A 17,259-nucleotide genomic window follows, 5' to 3' on the forward strand; every position below is an offset into this window, starting at 1 on the left:
TCCTGAATTTGATCAATTGCAGCCTCTAAATGGACAACCTTTGCCAATAGATTGTAATCAACATCTCCCTCAGGAACATAACTGACCAAGACTTCAAGAATTTCAATCCGTTCCCTGATTTTGTGATTGCTTAAGTCATCTTTTGTTGCTCTGATACCAGTTGTCAATGGGATAAATTTCTACCTTAAAAAATTTCCCTACATGTCAATTAAGCCCCATACTTGACTCAGCCTACCAACACTCCAAAGGACGCACAAAACAATTTCACCAAGAAAAGCCATAGACAAGCAAGTAACGCCCAAATGTATATGAAAAACTCTCAACCTTTATTATTCTCAATAACAAAAGAATATAAGTGGAACAATACAGAATCACTTACAAATCACTTATGATTTACCCACATAAATCCCTAACGATTTTCCTCATAATTCCTTCACAATTTGCCTCCCTCCCTTGCCCATGCCAATCATACCTATTTATCATGCATAGGCGACTACAATGGAGGTTATATGGTAGTTGCACCAACCACCCTTGCCATATATACAAAACCAACTCAACTTAAACAAAGTCGTTTTGTCCACATATTTTGGCTGCATTGATATCATGCCAAGTGGCAACTGGCACACCTTGTGCTTTGCCCCATCATCCTGTTGCATTTGACCCATGCCAAGTGTCAGCCTGTACCGCTTGTGCTTCGTCCCATGGTTCTGTTGCACTGGCTCCATGCCTAGTGATAGTTTGCACGCTTTGTGTTTGACCACAGTTTTGTTCTTTGGCACCACGCTAAATTCTGTCTACACGCCAGTGTTTGACCCATGGCTCCGTTTCTTTAGCACCACATCAAAGTCTGTATGCATGCCTTGTGCATTGCCCATGGCTATACTGCCAAAGTTTGTATGCACGTTCCGTGTCTGGCCCAAGTCCTGCACCACAACTTAGGTGAAACAACCTCTACTGTTCCATCTGCTATGTTGTATTGCATGCGCTCACCACATGTCATGGCTCTCTTTTCATGCAAGTTTTGCTTGGCTAAATGCTCGGACCCAACACGTCCAATTCTCGCACTTGCTCGCCACAATCTAAGTCTTACTCCTGCATGACTTGTGGTTAGACAGTTCTACACACCGCCACATATTTGTATGATCAAGTCTGTTTCATGTCATGCTTGAAAGATTGCTAAGTCTGTCTCTTGTATGACTTGGATTTGGACAATGTCCCGCGCACTGCTGTATCTGTTTCTTGGCATGCCTTGCGCACTGCACCAATGCGCGAAGTCCTTGAAGAAGACATCAACGGAGACTGGCTCTCGAAATAAGAAGAGTAAAACTAACAAATTACCAACTACGGCGACGTCGGCGACAAGGGTTTCTCTCCTCGCCCTACTGCAGTCCTCTACCCTTGAACGCGCGCGCCAGGAGGAAGAATCGAGGTCGAAGGAAATGGCAGGGAAGGAAGGAAGGAATCGTTTCATTAAATTAAACAAAGCGCAACCGAAACCCTAGATGGAGATCAGTGGGCCAGAGATTAATTAATCTCTCTCGACTTTTAATTGGCCCGGCCCAATTTGATTATAATAATATTAATAATGTTATTATTGAATTACTCTAATTATCAATTAATCTTTTACAGGATCGATAAACTTGAAGCTGTACAATTGCGAGACGAATGAAATCAGTTTTTTACTCGAACTCGGCCCTCTTTGGCACGATCACCACAAGCTCCCCGTCGGCGTAAGCAGCGGTGGCCAGCGCCGGCCGGGTGCATGGCGGCAGGCGGAATCTCCACCGGTTCATGTCGATCCCCTCGCCGAGTTCGTACCCGCCACCGCCGCCGCCTCCTCCTCCTCCTCCGTCCCGCACGACCACCTTCATCACCCCGGGGTGTATCTCGATAGCGTGGGCTCGGACTGCGCCCCAGAACTCGTCTGTGGCCGCGGCGAACCGGAAACCGTCCGCGTCCTCCTCCACCGCCACGTCCGCCTCCGCGGAAAAGGGCAGCTCCAGGACCTTGCTGAAGACGTGCGGCAGGCGGCAGAGCTTCTTCTGCCGGCCGAGCACGGCGGCGGCGGAGATGATGTTGCAAGGAGCCGGATGCACCCTCATACCTCCTGCGGAACCCTAATCCGCCCTGGAAAACTTAGATTTACCGCGAGCGAACAGCGGAAGCTTCGATCCGAAACAAAAAAACGAATTCCTTCAGAAATTTTTTGCCTCCCGATCGATAACAAAGAGAATTTAGCTCGAATACGAAACACAACGCAAATTCCTTCAGAAAATTGCTTTTTGATCGACGCGGAGGAGGCTAGCGAAGGAAATCGCACTCGATTTGGGGAAGAGGATGAAAAACCTAATTATGAAGCGAAGGAAAAGGGGCAGTTTGTGATGGGCAAAGAATGGACAGGTTGGGATCCTCTGCAATCGACGCGACACCTTGCAGTCCATTTGGACGGTAACCGTAATCCTTCAATCATTGCCCACGCAGGGTGATGCGCGCGGTGTGGAAGTGTAAGATCCTAACGAAAGCTATATTTGTATTGGATCCGTATCGATAAGGATAAAATATTCCCATTCGCCTCCCCCCTCTGGGCTCTGGCTCCAGTTGTTCCTCGCCACGTGTACACGAGACGAGGCAAAAGAACGGTGCAAGATTTTGTCGCGGTGCTGTGGCGGCGGTCGATTGAGAGAACTTGTTCGGACCGTTGACTTTATTAACTATATATATATATATATATTAATTTCACATAATGTAAATAAATTCGATTTCTGCAATCTGAAAAGTAATATTATTCAATCTCTAGCAATCAATCACAAACAATCCAATACAAGAATCAAAAGCAACTCCAATTAAAAATCTGAATCGAATTCAAATCCAAGCATACGAAGCCACGGCGACAATGGAGAAGAACAGAGCAGGCGTGAATCCGAAGGTTCTCCTCGCCGCCGATGCCTGTCCCGTCGTCTTCGAACCATTCCCTGCAGCAAAACGACGAACACTTACTTTCCATCACAATTTGATCTGCTAGTTTATCCGATCGCTTACCTTGAGATGGCTCTCCGGCATTTGGTATCGACGTCGGAGTCGAATCCACCGTCGGAGCTAGCGTCGTGGCGGCAGGAGCAGCAGGTGGGAGGGCAGGCGCCTCCGCCGGAGCTCCGGCCGGTGCCCCTACCGGAGCAGGCGCATTGAATCCTGCACCAACAGAACTACGCAGTTAGCAATTGAGCGAAATTTAGGAGAGGTTGCGATCGGTGCGGACCGAGGCAGGGGCGGCCGGCGGAGAAGCTGATCCGGCAGGCGCCGGGGAGAGTGTAGGCCTGCGTCTGGTTGAGGATGAAGCCGAGTTGGGAGATGCCGCCGCCGAGGATGAGGCAGAGGCACTGCGCCTGCGTCTGCATCAGCCCCGCCAGCTGCGAGCAGCACGCCGACGTCGGGGACGAGGAGTTGCCGACCAGGTAGCTGACGCAGGGCGAGAGGCCAGACAGCGCCAGCGAGCACCCGAGCGTTTGGGCGCTGGCCGACGGAGGCGGCGCAGCCAACTGGAGCATGCCGACGACGAGCGCCAGCGCGACGACGCCCGTCGGAAGAACAAGTGAATCGGTCCGCGCCATCGAAGAGAGATCGAACTGGTGGCGGTGCATGCAATTGGATTGGCACTTTGGCAGGGAAAATTAAAAGGTATATTTATAAGGAGAAGCATTGAGTTTGTTAATGGCGGGTGGCCAGTTCTTCCTACTTCGATTTGGCAATGGAATGGAAGGCAAAAATTCTTGGTAGGTGAACGAACGAAGGCTGAATGGCATTCTAAAGTGCCTCGTCAATCTGATCATATATGGAAAGCAAATCGGCATTTTACTAAAACTGGACACGTGTTTAACTTTCATTTCGGTATTTTTGGAATTTCTCATTAGCGTATCTGATAGATTAATTTCCGGGTGGACTGTGAACATTTTTATTTCCTGTAACGGCCGATAAAAAATTTCAATGCAACCAAACTGCAAACCCATTACTCAGAAATAGTCCGTGTAAGCTCCGCGAATTTAAAAAAAAATAATACAGTAGATTTCCATTAGGACTGTCAGATGGGCTAATCAATCATGGGACGGGTTGACCCTTGACAGAGAGACATTTGATGAGATAGGACAGACCGACTTTTATCTTAATGGATTGAGAAATTCTCAATCTAACTCAACTCAAAATGATTTATGAATTAGTTGAGTCAACCCCTGAGTTCAATAAAAAAGTAAAATAAAATAAAAAAATTCACGACGAACTTGGATTGACTCGAATTTAACATGTATGTATATTTAGGAAAACTTGTCAAAGCAAGTTAAGAAAATTTATCATGGAGATGGTTATAAAGCAATCCAATGGCCCCAATTGCATCAATGCAATGCAAAAGAGCAAGTGTGCCCCTAGCTTTGATGAACACGAGAAAAGTGTCAAGGGACTTCAACGACAGTTAAAAGTACACGATCTACTGTTTCAATATTTCCTTAATACAGGGGACACCACAAGTTTACTGTGAGTAAACCCGTGTGGGTTGCGGGCTCAGGCAAGTTAATCCGTTTGAATGCCCCTTTAAATAAGTTGATAAAAATTTAATTTAATTTATTTAAATTATTTGATTAGACGGGTTAATCTGACAGATCCAACCCAAGTTGACAACTCTAATCTCCATTATACCTCTCTTTGCATTGTTCTCAAAATTTTTTGTCTATGCTAAATTTTTTTCTTTACTCTATTCTACTCATTTAAAAATTCAATGTTATCAATTTACACCGTCAAATTTAGATATGACTGATAATTATACATTAAGTAATTAGTGAGTCTATACTTTTTAAAAATTTAAAAGTCTGATATTTTTTAAGCATGATCTTAACAATTTATTCCTCATGTTGTTGATCAGTGAGTATTAATGAGTTTGTAATAAATCATTATAGGGAAAATTTGCATACAGTCCTCATTGACAAATACAATTTTGCATGCACTTTCTATTGGAAAAAATCTTTATTTTCACTCCCTAGTCTAATATACTTACCTAATTGCCCTTGATATTTTAAGCATAAAAAGTCTAAAAATGAGTATAAATCCTCTTAAATTCAGTACATTAAACTAGAATCTAGTATATTTTCTATCAAATTGAGTACATTCTTTTTTCACCTCAATTGGATGGAAAATATACTAGATTTTCTTTAAATGGTACTCAATTGGATGGAAAATATACTAGATTTTCTTTAAATGATACTCAATTGGATGAAAAATATAATAATTTTTTTTTCAAATGGTACTTAATTTAAGAGGAATTATATTAAATAGGAAAAAAGTCGTACTCAATTTAATAGAAAATATACTCGATTCTAGTTTAAAATGCTGAATTTAATAGGAATTATACACATTTTTAGACTATTTATACCTAAAAAAATATGAAGAGCAATTTTAATAGAAAATATACTTGAATATACTAGATTTTCTTTAAATGATACTCAATTGGATAGAAAATATACTATATTTTCTTTTTTACATGGTGCTGAATTTAGGAGGAATTATATTAAAATAGGACAAAAAAATATGCTCAATTTAATAGAAAATACACTCGATTCTAATGTAAAGTGCTAAATTTAAGAGGAATTATACTCATTTTTGAACCTTTTGTACCTAAAAAATCTGAGGTCAATTAGATCACAATATTTGAATGAGGGAGTTGAAGCAAATAAAACTTTGCATGTAGGGAGTGGAAATAAAGTTTTTTATGAGTGAGTATTGCATGTAAAATTTAAGTTGTGATTGAAGATTTTTCTCTACTTTACTCATTATATAAATGTAAAAAATTATTGTTCTATTTATATTGTTGAATTTAGAATTGATAATATAGATACCTTGAAGAAAAATAAGGGATAAATTTAGAAAATTTTGAATTATTTTAAATTAAAATCAACCTAATTTTTGATAAAAAAAATTAAGAAAGAATTTTTTTTAGTTGACATGGAATATTCAACTTATTTCGATTAATTCTGAAAATGATGTATCTAATCTTATAAAAATTTTCTACGAGTTATTAAGATAAATTAAAAAATACTTATAATTAATGATCCAGCAATCCAATCTTTTTAGTTCAACTCGTTCGTTAAAAAAAATTTATTTGTTAATTTATTGGGATGAGGTCTCAATCCTTGGATGTGTTAGATGTCTAAACAATTTAAGACGTCTGCTACGGTACCATTGCCTCGGGTTAGAAATTTTTTTAGCGCAACGGAAAAGGTGGTCCAAATCATAAGAAAATTGGTTCTGAGCAGTGTCCGGCCCATATAAAGTAATTTGGGCCGTGAGGCACGACGGCCTAGTATGGCTTACGTTAGAAATGGTATTTATTGAGGGGTATTCTGCAAAATTCTCCTTTTTGTTTTTTTGCTACCTTTCCGATCCGTCTCTTCCTTCTTCCCCATTTGCAATCGTCGTCTCCTCTGTTCATTCTTGTTCTGGAAACGTAACCCTAATTCCAAGAATCGGTATCGAGCGGCGAATCTTGGCGCAAAGATGGTGCTCGCACAGCTCGGAGGGAGCATCGCCCGGGCGTTGCAGCAGATGAGCAACGCGACCATCATCGACGAGAAGGTGCTCAGCGAGTGCCTCAATGAGATCTCCCGCGCCCTGCTGCAGTCCGACGTGCAGTTCAAGCTGGTACGAGATATGCAGTCGAACATCAAGCGGATCGTCAACCTCGACGAGCTAGCCGCGGGTCACAACAAGCGTCGAATTATTCAACAGGTCGGTGCCTATCTGTCGCCCTAATTCATTTAGAATTTTCCGATCTAGGATTAACATAAATATTCCATTTTGATATCTTTTTTTTCCCTATTACAAGATCTGACGGTTAAAAGTTCCCAGGGGGAAAATAACACATACTTAACAACAAAGTTAGAATTAGGATTTATGGGATCATATCATGACTGAATTATGTGTTTGAATTGTTGCAGTGTGAGCGTCCTTTGTTTCCTGGATTTGAAATCATTCCGTGACGTTTATGTGAACCTCTGCGATTAAATAGTTCTGCAGAAGTAAAAATATTCAGATGAATTTTCAGGGTCAGTCACAGAGTGATGTAAATAGAAGTGTTAGTATTCCTGAGCACATCCATGTAGATATTACAGTAAAAATGAGATGAGATAAATTGGTTGAGAATATGTCCATCTTTGAACAATGCCAATAAATTCTTTAGATAAGTTGATCAATCAGATTTGGAAGGTGCAAGGGATAAAGGGAAAGCTCCAAAAACTAACTAAGAGATTGAAATTATCTTGGTTCAGTGGCAACGTATAAAGCTCAATAAAGATGTAATATTCATATAGTGGATCCAAGACAATTGATGCGGCAGGGCTTGTAATTTTCTGTTGCTTTTGTCTGTGATTATAGACAATTTCTGACTCCATATCAGAAGGTTGTGTGTTTGATTCACGCGGGGTTCAATTTCTATTTTTTTTTTTCACTTAGTGGGATAAAGGCGTGGTTGTTGTTGTTTTTGTTGTATAGTGTGGCTGAAAAGCATGCTTGTTTAAAAATCTAGCTATAATGCTAGTTTTGCAGACCAAAATTGATATAAAAATACATAAAATAATTGTATTTTGTCTCTATGTTGTGAATTCCCTGTAATTTGGTGGGTATGAAGTTGGTTTCTGTTACACATTTATGTGAATTATCATAGATTTGCCTTACAATAATTACCCAGTGTTTTCCATGACTGGCCATGTTAAAGCATGGCTTTGCATGGAAAATGGGATGGATTTCAAATGCACATTATTTAAAATGCTTTATATTTCCTTTTCTTTTTCTTTTCAAATTTATTTTCGTGTACACTGCCTGAAAATTACTCTTAACTCTGCAGTCAATCTAAACAAATGATTTGCCATTTTGACTTGTTACTTTTCTGCATTGTGCCACATGTAGGTCTGTAGCTATAAGTTGGTAGTTGAGTTCATTTTTAATGATTGTACCAGTTCTAATTGCGTGGTTGGTTTTTGTTATTTTGTTAGGCTGTTTTCAATGAGTTATGCAAGATGTTGGATCCTGGCAAACCTTCTTTCACTCCCAAGAAGGGAAAGACTAGTGTGGTAATGTTTGTTGGCCTCCAAGGTATAGCAATAATCGACATTTCAATTGACACTTGCATCATCATAATGATCAGAGTTATGCTAGAAATGTATTATACGTGGAGTGTTTTTCATAAACTAATGAGGTTTTTGCTGTTGCAATGACTTGGACCAACAAAAACACAAAAGACAGATTCACCACAATTACAAAATATTTGATATATCGACAAGAATACATGCAATAAACAACAGTTTGGATGATATGCATATGCATTGGATTTCAAGTGGCTTTATCATTTAGTACTTTCACCATGGCAATCATTCACCATGGTCACTAAATAATGTATGCAAATTGGTGCATGGCTCACATCACTGTGATGTGCGATCTTAGTTATGCATCATTATCCCTACAGAAACATAGTTTTAATACTAATGCTGTGATTGTGAAGCTTTGATATGTATCTCTCTAAACCGAAGTTGGTAATTATCTTCAGAAGAAAATTTGACTGAATTGATCTAATCTTCAATACAATTGGTGCAATAAATTCTCCTCAAACTGAATTTCAAAGATGAAGTAGAAAATCTAAAGGATTGTATGGAAAAAAATATATCGGGATGAACAACTCGATAAAGCCTAATAATACTCTGTTGACAGAATCAGGAGGAAGGTCATTGAAAAGGTATCGAAAGATATTCTGCTTCTATGGTGACATGGTCGGGGAGGGAGGCCATACTGTCACATTAACTCATAACCCTTAAGGGAATTGAAAAAAAAATCTAACCTTAGGAGAGAGAGAGCTGACTGTGATACCAAATTTTGAAGGATAGCATTACATTGTAATTATCAAAAGAGGACTATTACAGTTGTATTTTTGACTAAACACTCTATATGGCAGCATAGTTATTTGAAGCGTGAGGCGCCCAGAAGCGTAGGTGCTGGGGGGCTTGAGGCGCTAGGCACACACCTTACTGAAGTACGACACTTTGGGTATAAATATTTACAATTCAAATATATATAGGGAATTTCTACTAAAATATTTCACTAACAAAATTCAAATATTTCACAAACTATTAAACAATAATGTAAATATAAAATTCACTAACATTCAAATATTGAAATAGTTTATCTTCATAATCAAAATCAAACTTCAAATCAAAGAAAAATCAAAATCAGTGGAATGAAAATTCTAAACTAATTTACATTGAATTTGTGAGGAACGAAAAAACAAAATCATTAGAATGTAAATTCTAAACTAATTTACAATTTGATTCTGTGAGGAAAAAAATCCGATAAAAAAACTTTGAACTTAAATTTGAGGAAAAAAACATACACGAAACAAAAAAAAGAAAAGCAAGAAAGTGTAGCCAAATCTAGAAGACCGATGTTGATGTTGTAGCCGAGAGAAGAGTTCACGTTTGAGAAGGAAGTGGAGGAAAGGAGAGGTTGATGCTGATTTTTTAGGGGAGAGGAAGAGTAAAAAAATCAGTGAAATAAGTTTGCAAGGGACTATGGGAGGTTGATGTTCATTTTCTAGAGGAGAGGAAGAGTCAAGTAAGAAAAATGTGTCTCATGCATGCAAGTTAATGCAACCTAATTAATTTAAAGGGTATATAAAGGTATGGGTTGAACTTTTTTTTTAAAAAAACTTCAATAAAGCGAGGAAATTGTGCCTTTAGTGCGCCGTAACCTCTCAAAAGGCACACACTTAAGCGCGATTCATTCAAGTATTGTGCGCTAGGCGCGCGCTTTTCATAACTATGTGTGGGAGTACACACCGATACTCATAACAACATAATTTAACTTAGCGCCCAGGTGCGTGCTTTTCACAACTATGTATGGGAGTACACACCTATACTCATAACTACATAATTTAACTTGTACTATGTTTGCCTTACATCAGTCAGATTGTTGTGCTTACGAAACGTTGCCCTTATAATTGGTTCTATGTTCAAACAATTTATTGTGTCACTTACAGATTGTTGTTTGTATCAGGTTCTGGAAAGACAACAACTTGTACTAAATATGCATATTCTTATCAAAAGAAAGGATGGAAACCTGCATTAGTTTGTGCCGATACATTTAGAGCTGGTGCTTTTGATCAGCTAAAGCAAAATGCAACCAAAACCAAAATCCCCTATTATGGAAGGTATTGTTTCCAGAAGATTGTTGATTTTTTTTCCTTTTTATTTTCTTATTCTCCTCTTAGCCGCTCCTTGTTATCTTATTGTTAACAGTATTTGTTTGGAACAACTAGAGTTTTTGTTAAGCATTGCAACTATTGCATTCCCATTAGCACAATGGTGCTGATGGGTGACCTAATTATTGAAGAATCTGTTAGTATTACTGATCTTTTAGAAGCTTAGAAACATGAGATAGTTAAATATAGTGACACAGCAAATATAGTGATTCAGCCTGTCCAGTGAGTTAATGTATATTCTTTTTCTGCCTATTTTGCTTTATAACTGAATGGAGTGTCATGCTGCTCTTGTCTGTGCACTTGACGTCTTTGCTCAGCATATTTACAGATTTCGTTGATCACTTGATACAGCTACATGGAATCAGATCCTGTAAAAATTGCTGTTGAAGGAGTTGAAACATTTAAGAAAGAAAATCGGGATTTGATTATTGTGGACACAAGTGGACGACACAAACAGGAGGCTGCTTTGTTTGAAGAAATGCGTCAAGTGTCAGAAGCAACGGTACATATATATATTGTTTTATCCATTTCATATATACATCTGAGTGTTGTTGCATACAAAAAAAATATGCTAATCTCTTGTTCTTCTGTCTCAGAAACCCGATCTCATCATATTTGTCATGGACAGTAGTATTGGTCAAGCAGCATTTGATCAAGCACAAGCCTTCAAACAGAGCGTAGCAGTTGGAGCTGTGATCATCACTAAAATGGATGGTCACGCAAAAGGTGGTGGTGCACTTAGTGCGTAAGATCTCTTTGTTACACTCATCTGACTCAAGTATTGTAATTCACAAACTTTGGGCCTTATATTGTTTTCTCCCTGAACTTTGTTTTTTATATTTTTGTATAGAACAATGTGTTATATGCTTGCATTTATCTACGTATAATATTATTACACCCTCTGGCCGGCAATCCGAAACACTTTGGTACCTTTCTTTAATGGATATTTTTTTCTCCCCTTGCAGAGTTGCGGCCACAAAAAGCCCTGTCATCTTTATTGGAACTGGAGAGCACATGGAGGAGTTTGAAGTATTTGACGTCAAGCCATTTGTCAGTCGTCTTTTAGGTATAGTAATATTTATGTCACTGATATTTGCCACAATACTTGCTCGCTCGGTAACTGATAATTTTAACTCTTCACCAACTGTAGGTATGGGTGATTGGTCTGGGTTCATGGACAAAATTCATGAAGTCGTGCCTACAGATCAGCAACCTGAGCTTCTGCAGAAGCTTTCTGAAGGAAACTTTACTCTCCGTCTTATGTACGAGCAGTTTCAGAATATTCTCAAAATGGGTCCTATTGGACAGGTAGAAAATTTTTCTGTACCATCGGTATTATTAGCAAAATAGTTATTTCTTGAGCAAATAACCATGCATTTCAATATCACATTGTACTAGCCCAGTTTCTGCAACATCATGAAATTTATATCGATTTGTTTTTATGGCTGCTATACTTCTTCCTAGTTTTTCTTCTAGTGCGATATGGTTTTTTTTTTCCGAACTGACTAGCACTATGTTACATTTAGGTCTTTTCTATGTTACCTGGGTTTAGCTCAGAGTTGATGCCGAAAGGGCATGAGAAAGAAAGTCAAGCAAAAATCAAGCGTTACATGACAATGATGGATTCCATGACAAATGCAGGTAAATTTGATCACTAATTCTAGAATGCTGGGCAAACAGTATTCTCATTTCCTTTCCTGTGCAACTCAGAGTTGGATAGCACAAATCCGAAACTTTTCAATGATTCCCGCATAATGCGGGTCGCAAGGGGCTCGGGCCGGTCTGTCAGAGATGTCATGGAGATGTTGGAGGAATACAAGCGTCTTGCCAAAATCTGGGGTAAGATGAAGGGGCTTAAGATCCCAAAGAAAGGTGAAATGAGTGCTTTGTCACGAAATATGAACGCACAACACATGAGCAAGGTCTTGCCCCCCCAAATGTTGAAGCAGATCGGCGGCATGGGTGGCCTCCAGAGCCTGATGAAGCAGATGGGTTCCAAAGACATGGGCGGTTTGGGCGGAATGTTTGGAAAGGGTGACAAGTAGAGTGGAGCTAAAGATCGTTTGTACAAGACAATGCTGCAAAGGCAATTTGAATTCTGGTAAAGAATTCTATCACCATGCAGTGAAGGGGAGGAATAATAATGAAATATTAATTTGATGGAGAATGTATTAATTAATTAGCTACTTCTAGGTAATCTCAAATTGTAGAGAAATCATCATCACTATCTCATCTGCTTGCCTTTTTTTTTTAATTTTATTTGGTGAAATATGATAATACTGAATGAATTTTGCTAATCAAGATTTATTTTTATATAATGAGAAAAAAATTCCCCTCCGATTCAATTGAAAACAGTCAAACACTGCTCGAGAGCAGTTGCTCAATGTTGTATTTGTCATTACCACAAAAATAAAATAAATTAAAATTTACACCATAAACTATTTATTTGATTTGAGCCCAAAATACTTTGAATAGATGATCCGACTAACAGATTGATAATCATAATAAAAGTATCACCTTCGAATGAATTAAATGTTTTTGCTATGTGATAACACATTGGAGCGAATTTGGCGGCCAAGCAAGAATCCAGACGACGTTTGGTGCAAAATCGACCTCTAGATAAACTAACCAACTAGTGAAATCCATAAGCTAAGTGATCCTGTTTCAGTGCATAAAAATACTTGTAGCAGAAGGTATAGGGTTATGCGATCCTAGTTTACAGTAGCAGTAGTTGCAGAAGGCTTGGAGTCTTCAGCTTTCTCGTGGTCCTTGTTTAACATCTACAATCACCAAAATGAATAATATCAGATGCATATTACATACCGATAGCAGATGCAGCTAAATCCAAGGAACTTGTGCTCATATAAGAGAGAGGATTGAGGCTATTATGATGTGTTTGATTCATAAATGAGAAATAAAATGAAGTATTTCTTGTTTGGTTCATACAATGGAATAGCCATTGAATAATATTTTTCACATTTATAAAAATATAATCCATCATGAAATATTTTGTCCAACTAGTTTAACTGCAGCATGAGTTCAATTTGATTCTAACTAATAGACCAGACTGTTCGCCCTCTCGGTTTGACCGGCCATCTGGCACAATACTTACTCCCCGGAGATATATAGACTACATAATAACTATTTTTATGTACCAAGCACACAATTATAGTCTAGAAATTACAAGTTGCCTGTGAGTTATTGTACTGATTCCTGATGTATATTGAATCATTGTAAAAATATTGTTTTCCAGCCATCATTTTCAATATAGAAACTGATATCCATAGTTAAATATCAGTGATGTGGAAGACTCTAAGTTATGAAACAGACGTGCAGCAAAGTCAGAAAATGCAGAATAAACTAGACTGACTTTATTGTTAATCAGGTTGTGAAGGGCGATAACGCTTCGGATGAGAGAAGAGAGGTATATAACTAGCATCATGTCATTTGTTTTCACTGCAAAAATGGAAGGGAAATAATGTCAACAAAAAATGTCAAAACTCTGGAAAAAAACAAAGAAGAAAGAATTTGCATAGACTTTGCTTTTGATTTTCTGTAGGTACAAAATTACCTGCAAACGCCTTGATTAATTCATTCACATTGAGGTTTGGAAGTAGATTGAAAATGTCCTGCAAGAGATAATTTACTTCGATTTGGATCAGCACAAAGATTATGATCACATATATGCTTCGATATGCTAGGGAAAATTAACAAGAAATGCTCGTTATAAAGATGATAAAAGAAGACAAGGTGTACTGTACCTGCAAGTTGTACAAAATCTCATGATTCAGAGGCAGTTTCCCATCAATGACAAGTTCTAGATAACTTTGTATCTCGTGTAACCTTGCATCTAGCCCCTTCAGAGCCGCGAGTTTGCCAGTGACCTGCGCAAAACACAGATTTTAACAATCATCTCAGATCATGTATCACAAATTCACACATAAGTTGTGTTAATGTTGCACTGCTCAATTAGGAGTAATAACCTCAGTCGCTAGGGTGCTGATTGTTGTATCCTTGACATCTCTCAACAAGTGTTCGACTCCTGCAAAGAGAGGAGAAATTAGTCCACATAAACACTTCGCTAGTTTATTTTCACAAACAGAATATTCAGCCACACAAATGGCTACTCAAGTTGAATAGTATATGTGTGTATGTATATATTTAAAGAATCATGGGAGTCTCAATTGAACAACTAAGTACCAATTTCCTCAACTTCATGAGCTGCAATTTCTGAGGGCACATGGACAAACACTTTCTGACTTTTCTGTGTCGCATTCTACAGGCAAATATAAAAATTTAATAAAACTCATTAAATAAACAAATACATAAAACTCATTAGACCAATACACACTCACCTCTTTGACCTCTTCCACAGCATAGTATGCTTTTGTAGGTATGCCAAGCTCTTTAGGTTGGACATCAATGATTACCAAGATAGGATTTGGAACATAGCTGGAGTGACAAGCACAACGCATCAATATGATATAGCCAACTAGATCCGAAATGTTATTTATCAAAAAAGAAAAATGGCCCAAAAAATTTCACAGTACAGCCAACTAAACTTATTTATTGTTTCCCAAAGATAATTAAGTGAAAAATTAACTCCATCAAAATTAATGCTGCAAAGCACCAGTTTACGATTTATAAGAAAGAGCAAGTCATCCTGACCACTTGATATCTATTCAGAGGGGTAGACAGAGAACCAGTGATTATACTTTAATAAGGAACTAGGTAAGTGTTAACTCTCTGATAGTGGCTTTAGGAAAGATAGCTTCTTGTTTTAAAAAAATGTTAAATTAAACGACTAAGTGAATCGATAATCTTACTCATTAAACAAAGCATGGATATCCAAATCATTTTCCCGTAACTTGGGCCCTGTGCTATACCAACCCACAACGTGCTCCTTTGCTACAAACAAGAAGATTGACTTAGGCACAAAAAGAAAGATTAGTATTCTTTCACAAAAAAATCAAAGTTTGAACAGGTAAGCACCATTTATTCTTTTGAACATAGAAAACATTGACTCATGATAATTGTGATCCAGAAACCAAATGCTCGAGTCCTTCTCATCCTCTTCAAAAGGCACTGAAACAATTGTTAAGATGTGAGGAACATAAACCAGCGAAATGGCATAATTCTAGCATAAGGTGGTTGAAAAGCAAAATTGGTTGAGAAGGATCTGTTCACAGAATAGCAATGTGCTCCAAGTACAATATAAACAAGCCCACTTTGAAAAATTCAAGGAAAAAAAAAACGACCACTTGAGCAATTGACTCATAACACCAACATAATCCAAAATCTGTCTTTGAATTATATTTCATTTACTTCATCAATAAACAAAGATCTATATTTCAAAATATTCATCTGAATAAGGATTAAAATCACGTTTGGTGCTTTATTAATGAAACAAGTAAAAACTTCCTGCTTCACATATCCATTTGATTATTACTTAATAGTGAGAACTGCACACATGCAAAAAAAATTTCAGACATCCTCTTGCTGGGATGCTGTTTTTTTTAACTAAGGTAACTTTCACTTGGCATTCTCATTTGTTTGTATATCTAAAACAAAAAAAAAACATAAATGCCTTATTGTTCCCCTATCCCATACGTTCAGTATCTGTATTGTTTGGTCATATCAGAGGTAGGATCTGGACTTATAGTTTTAAACTATGGAACAAAAACAAGGGGAATAAATATAATCCTCAACTATTAAATAATCTGATGAAATCTCATTTAACTCCTTCACCAACTATTTGATTTGAGGTAGTTATCTCTGCCTTTGATTATTTGTTGTAAACATCACAAATTCAAACTCTCAGGAGAAATAGGATTGGCCAATGCCAATCTCGGTTCCACTCACCTAGACTACATCCTCAAACCACCAAATACAATAAAAATTAATAGTGCATGATCTCTCAATACCTTATAAACTCTATCAACAAGTAAAAAACCAAAGTCTTAAAAATGACTCTATTCTCAGGAAAAGTCTTAAAGACTCCATGGCCTATGAGCAGGAATTAAGCAGAACATAACGCCTTAACTTGTGCACCAAGACACCATCCGCATCCCCAAGCAATGATAATGTTCAACGAACACATTATCAACCACTAAATTAATCAAGAAAAAACCCTGGATTTACAATTAGGCTCTAGTCCCGTTATCAAAATTAGCCTCGCTCCGTCACGATCTATCTAGACAATCCTCTAACCTAACAGCAAGATATTATCACTCAGATCACAGGATGCGGCCGAAGCAGCGAGACTGGGATCAAGGCGAAGAGGCCTGACCTGCGTAGGAGTTGGTGACGTCGACCGTGCCCTTGGCGGAAGATCCGAGTAGGACGCCGACAACGCGCTTGCGGGTGTCGCGGGCGACGCGATTGTAGTTGTCGACGATACTGAGCAGCACCAGCGGGTGGACGATCACCTTCTCCACCGCCCTACCGGACAACTGCTGGGCCTTCACCACATCCATCTTCCTCCCCCTCTCTTTCTTTCGTCTTCGCTAGGGCTGTAGCCTTTGCTTCCTCTGAAGAGCAAGGGACGAGCAACGCGAGAAGAAAAGAAAAAGTCCTAATAAATAAATAAATAAATAATCAATAGGCAGATAAAAAAGTTTTTTTAGTGAATATTTTTTCTTCGTTCAAAATATTTTACAAAATTAGATATACATACAAACTTAATTTATATATTTTTATATGTTTACCCTAATATTTACATAATATACTAATTATTTTGCATTTTAAAACATAAGATATTAATGAACTCATAAATAAAACTACGTTGATTGCTATTATGAAATGAAAATGAACATTTTCTGAATAAAACTAACTATTTTGAGATTAGTTATGGTATTGAATCGTATAATTCACTAAATAAAATAGTAGTGAATAACGATTGAATTTTTTATCGGTATTCCATCGATATTTGAATTTATTGATGAAATACCGATAGAATTGGTTATATCAGGAGTAAT

General features: G+C 38.0%; 4 protein-coding genes across 4 annotated transcripts; 1 reads left to right on the top strand and 3 right to left on the bottom strand.

Moving 5' to 3' along the window:
• Positions 1-1,559: 1,559 nt before the first annotated feature.
• Positions 1,560-2,479, bottom strand: LOC122049346. Its single transcript, XM_042610740.1, has one exon. The coding sequence runs from the start codon at positions 2,100-2,102 to the stop codon at positions 1,680-1,682; it is 423 nt and encodes a 140-aa protein (XP_042466674.1). The 5' UTR covers positions 2,103-2,479; the 3' UTR covers positions 1,560-1,679.
• Positions 2,480-2,765: 286 nt separating this feature from the next.
• On the bottom strand, positions 2,766-3,646 carry LOC122046566 (non-specific lipid transfer protein GPI-anchored 15-like). The gene is made up of 3 exons (XM_042607326.1): positions 3,257-3,646; positions 3,040-3,189; positions 2,766-2,972 (listed from the first exon to the last, which is right to left on the bottom strand). Exons 1-3 carry the CDS (start codon positions 3,636-3,638, stop codon positions 2,863-2,865), a joined length of 642 nt encoding a protein of 213 aa, XP_042463260.1. The 5' UTR covers positions 3,639-3,646; the 3' UTR covers positions 2,766-2,862.
• Positions 3,647-6,421: 2,775 nt separating this feature from the next.
• On the top strand, positions 6,422-12,559 carry LOC122046564 (signal recognition particle 54 kDa protein 2-like). The gene is made up of 9 exons (XM_042607324.1): positions 6,422-6,765; positions 8,028-8,127; positions 10,078-10,231; positions 10,634-10,784; positions 10,879-11,027; positions 11,248-11,348; positions 11,433-11,590; positions 11,809-11,923; positions 11,993-12,559. Exons 1-9 carry the CDS (start codon positions 6,535-6,537, stop codon positions 12,325-12,327), a joined length of 1,494 nt encoding a protein of 497 aa, XP_042463258.1. The 5' UTR covers positions 6,422-6,534; the 3' UTR covers positions 12,328-12,559.
• Positions 12,560-12,680: 121 nt separating this feature from the next.
• On the bottom strand, positions 12,681-16,851 carry LOC122046565 (26S proteasome non-ATPase regulatory subunit 7 homolog A). Its single transcript, XM_042607325.1, has 10 exons — positions 16,572-16,851; positions 15,275-15,367; positions 15,109-15,190; positions 14,638-14,734; positions 14,483-14,558; positions 14,266-14,324; positions 14,044-14,166; positions 13,854-13,911; positions 13,653-13,738; positions 12,681-13,062 (listed from the first exon to the last, which is right to left on the bottom strand). Exons 1-10 carry the CDS (start codon positions 16,756-16,758, stop codon positions 12,994-12,996), a joined length of 930 nt encoding a protein of 309 aa, XP_042463259.1. The 5' UTR covers positions 16,759-16,851; the 3' UTR covers positions 12,681-12,993.
• Between the last annotated feature and the right edge of the window lie 408 nt (positions 16,852-17,259).

Source organism: Zingiber officinale, chromosome 2B, assembly GCF_018446385.1.
Source record: "Zingiber officinale cultivar Zhangliang chromosome 2B, Zo_v1.1, whole genome shotgun sequence".
In the NCBI taxonomy this organism is placed as follows: domain Eukaryota; kingdom Viridiplantae; phylum Streptophyta; class Magnoliopsida; order Zingiberales; family Zingiberaceae; genus Zingiber; species Zingiber officinale.

Coding starts and splice junctions, on each gene's coding strand:
- LOC122049346 (XM_042610740.1), bottom strand. CDS start 2,102: ATGAGGGTGCATCCGGCTCCTTGCAACATCATCTCCGCCGCCGCCGTG.
- LOC122046566 (XM_042607326.1), bottom strand. CDS start 3,638: ATGCACCGCCACCAGTTCGATCTCTCTTCGATGGCGCGGACCGATTCA. Junction 3,190..3,256: donor CGCCGGCCGCCCCTGCCTCG/GTCCGCACCGAT, acceptor CTGTTGGTGCAG/GATTCAATGCGCCTGCTCCG. Junction 2,973..3,039: donor TGCCGGAGAGCCATCTCAAG/GTAAGCGATCGG, acceptor GTTTTGCTGCAG/GGAATGGTTCGAAGACGACG.
- LOC122046564 (XM_042607324.1), top strand. CDS start 6,535: ATGGTGCTCGCACAGCTCGGAGGGAGCATCGCCCGGGCGTTGCAGCAG. Junction 10,785..10,878: donor GTCAAGTGTCAGAAGCAACG/GTACATATATAT, acceptor CTTCTGTCTCAG/AAACCCGATCTCATCATATT. Junction 11,028..11,247: donor GGTGGTGGTGCACTTAGTGC/GTAAGATCTCTT, acceptor CTCCCCTTGCAG/AGTTGCGGCCACAAAAAGCC.
- LOC122046565 (XM_042607325.1), bottom strand. CDS start 16,758: ATGGATGTGGTGAAGGCCCAGCAGTTGTCCGGTAGGGCGGTGGAGAAG. Junction 15,191..15,274: donor TATGTTCAAAAGAATAAATG/GTGCTTACCTGT, acceptor TCTTGTTTGTAG/CAAAGGAGCACGTTGTGGGT. Junction 14,167..14,265: donor TCAGCACCCTAGCGACTGAG/GTTATTACTCCT, acceptor TGTTTTGCGCAG/GTCACTGGCAAACTCGCGGC.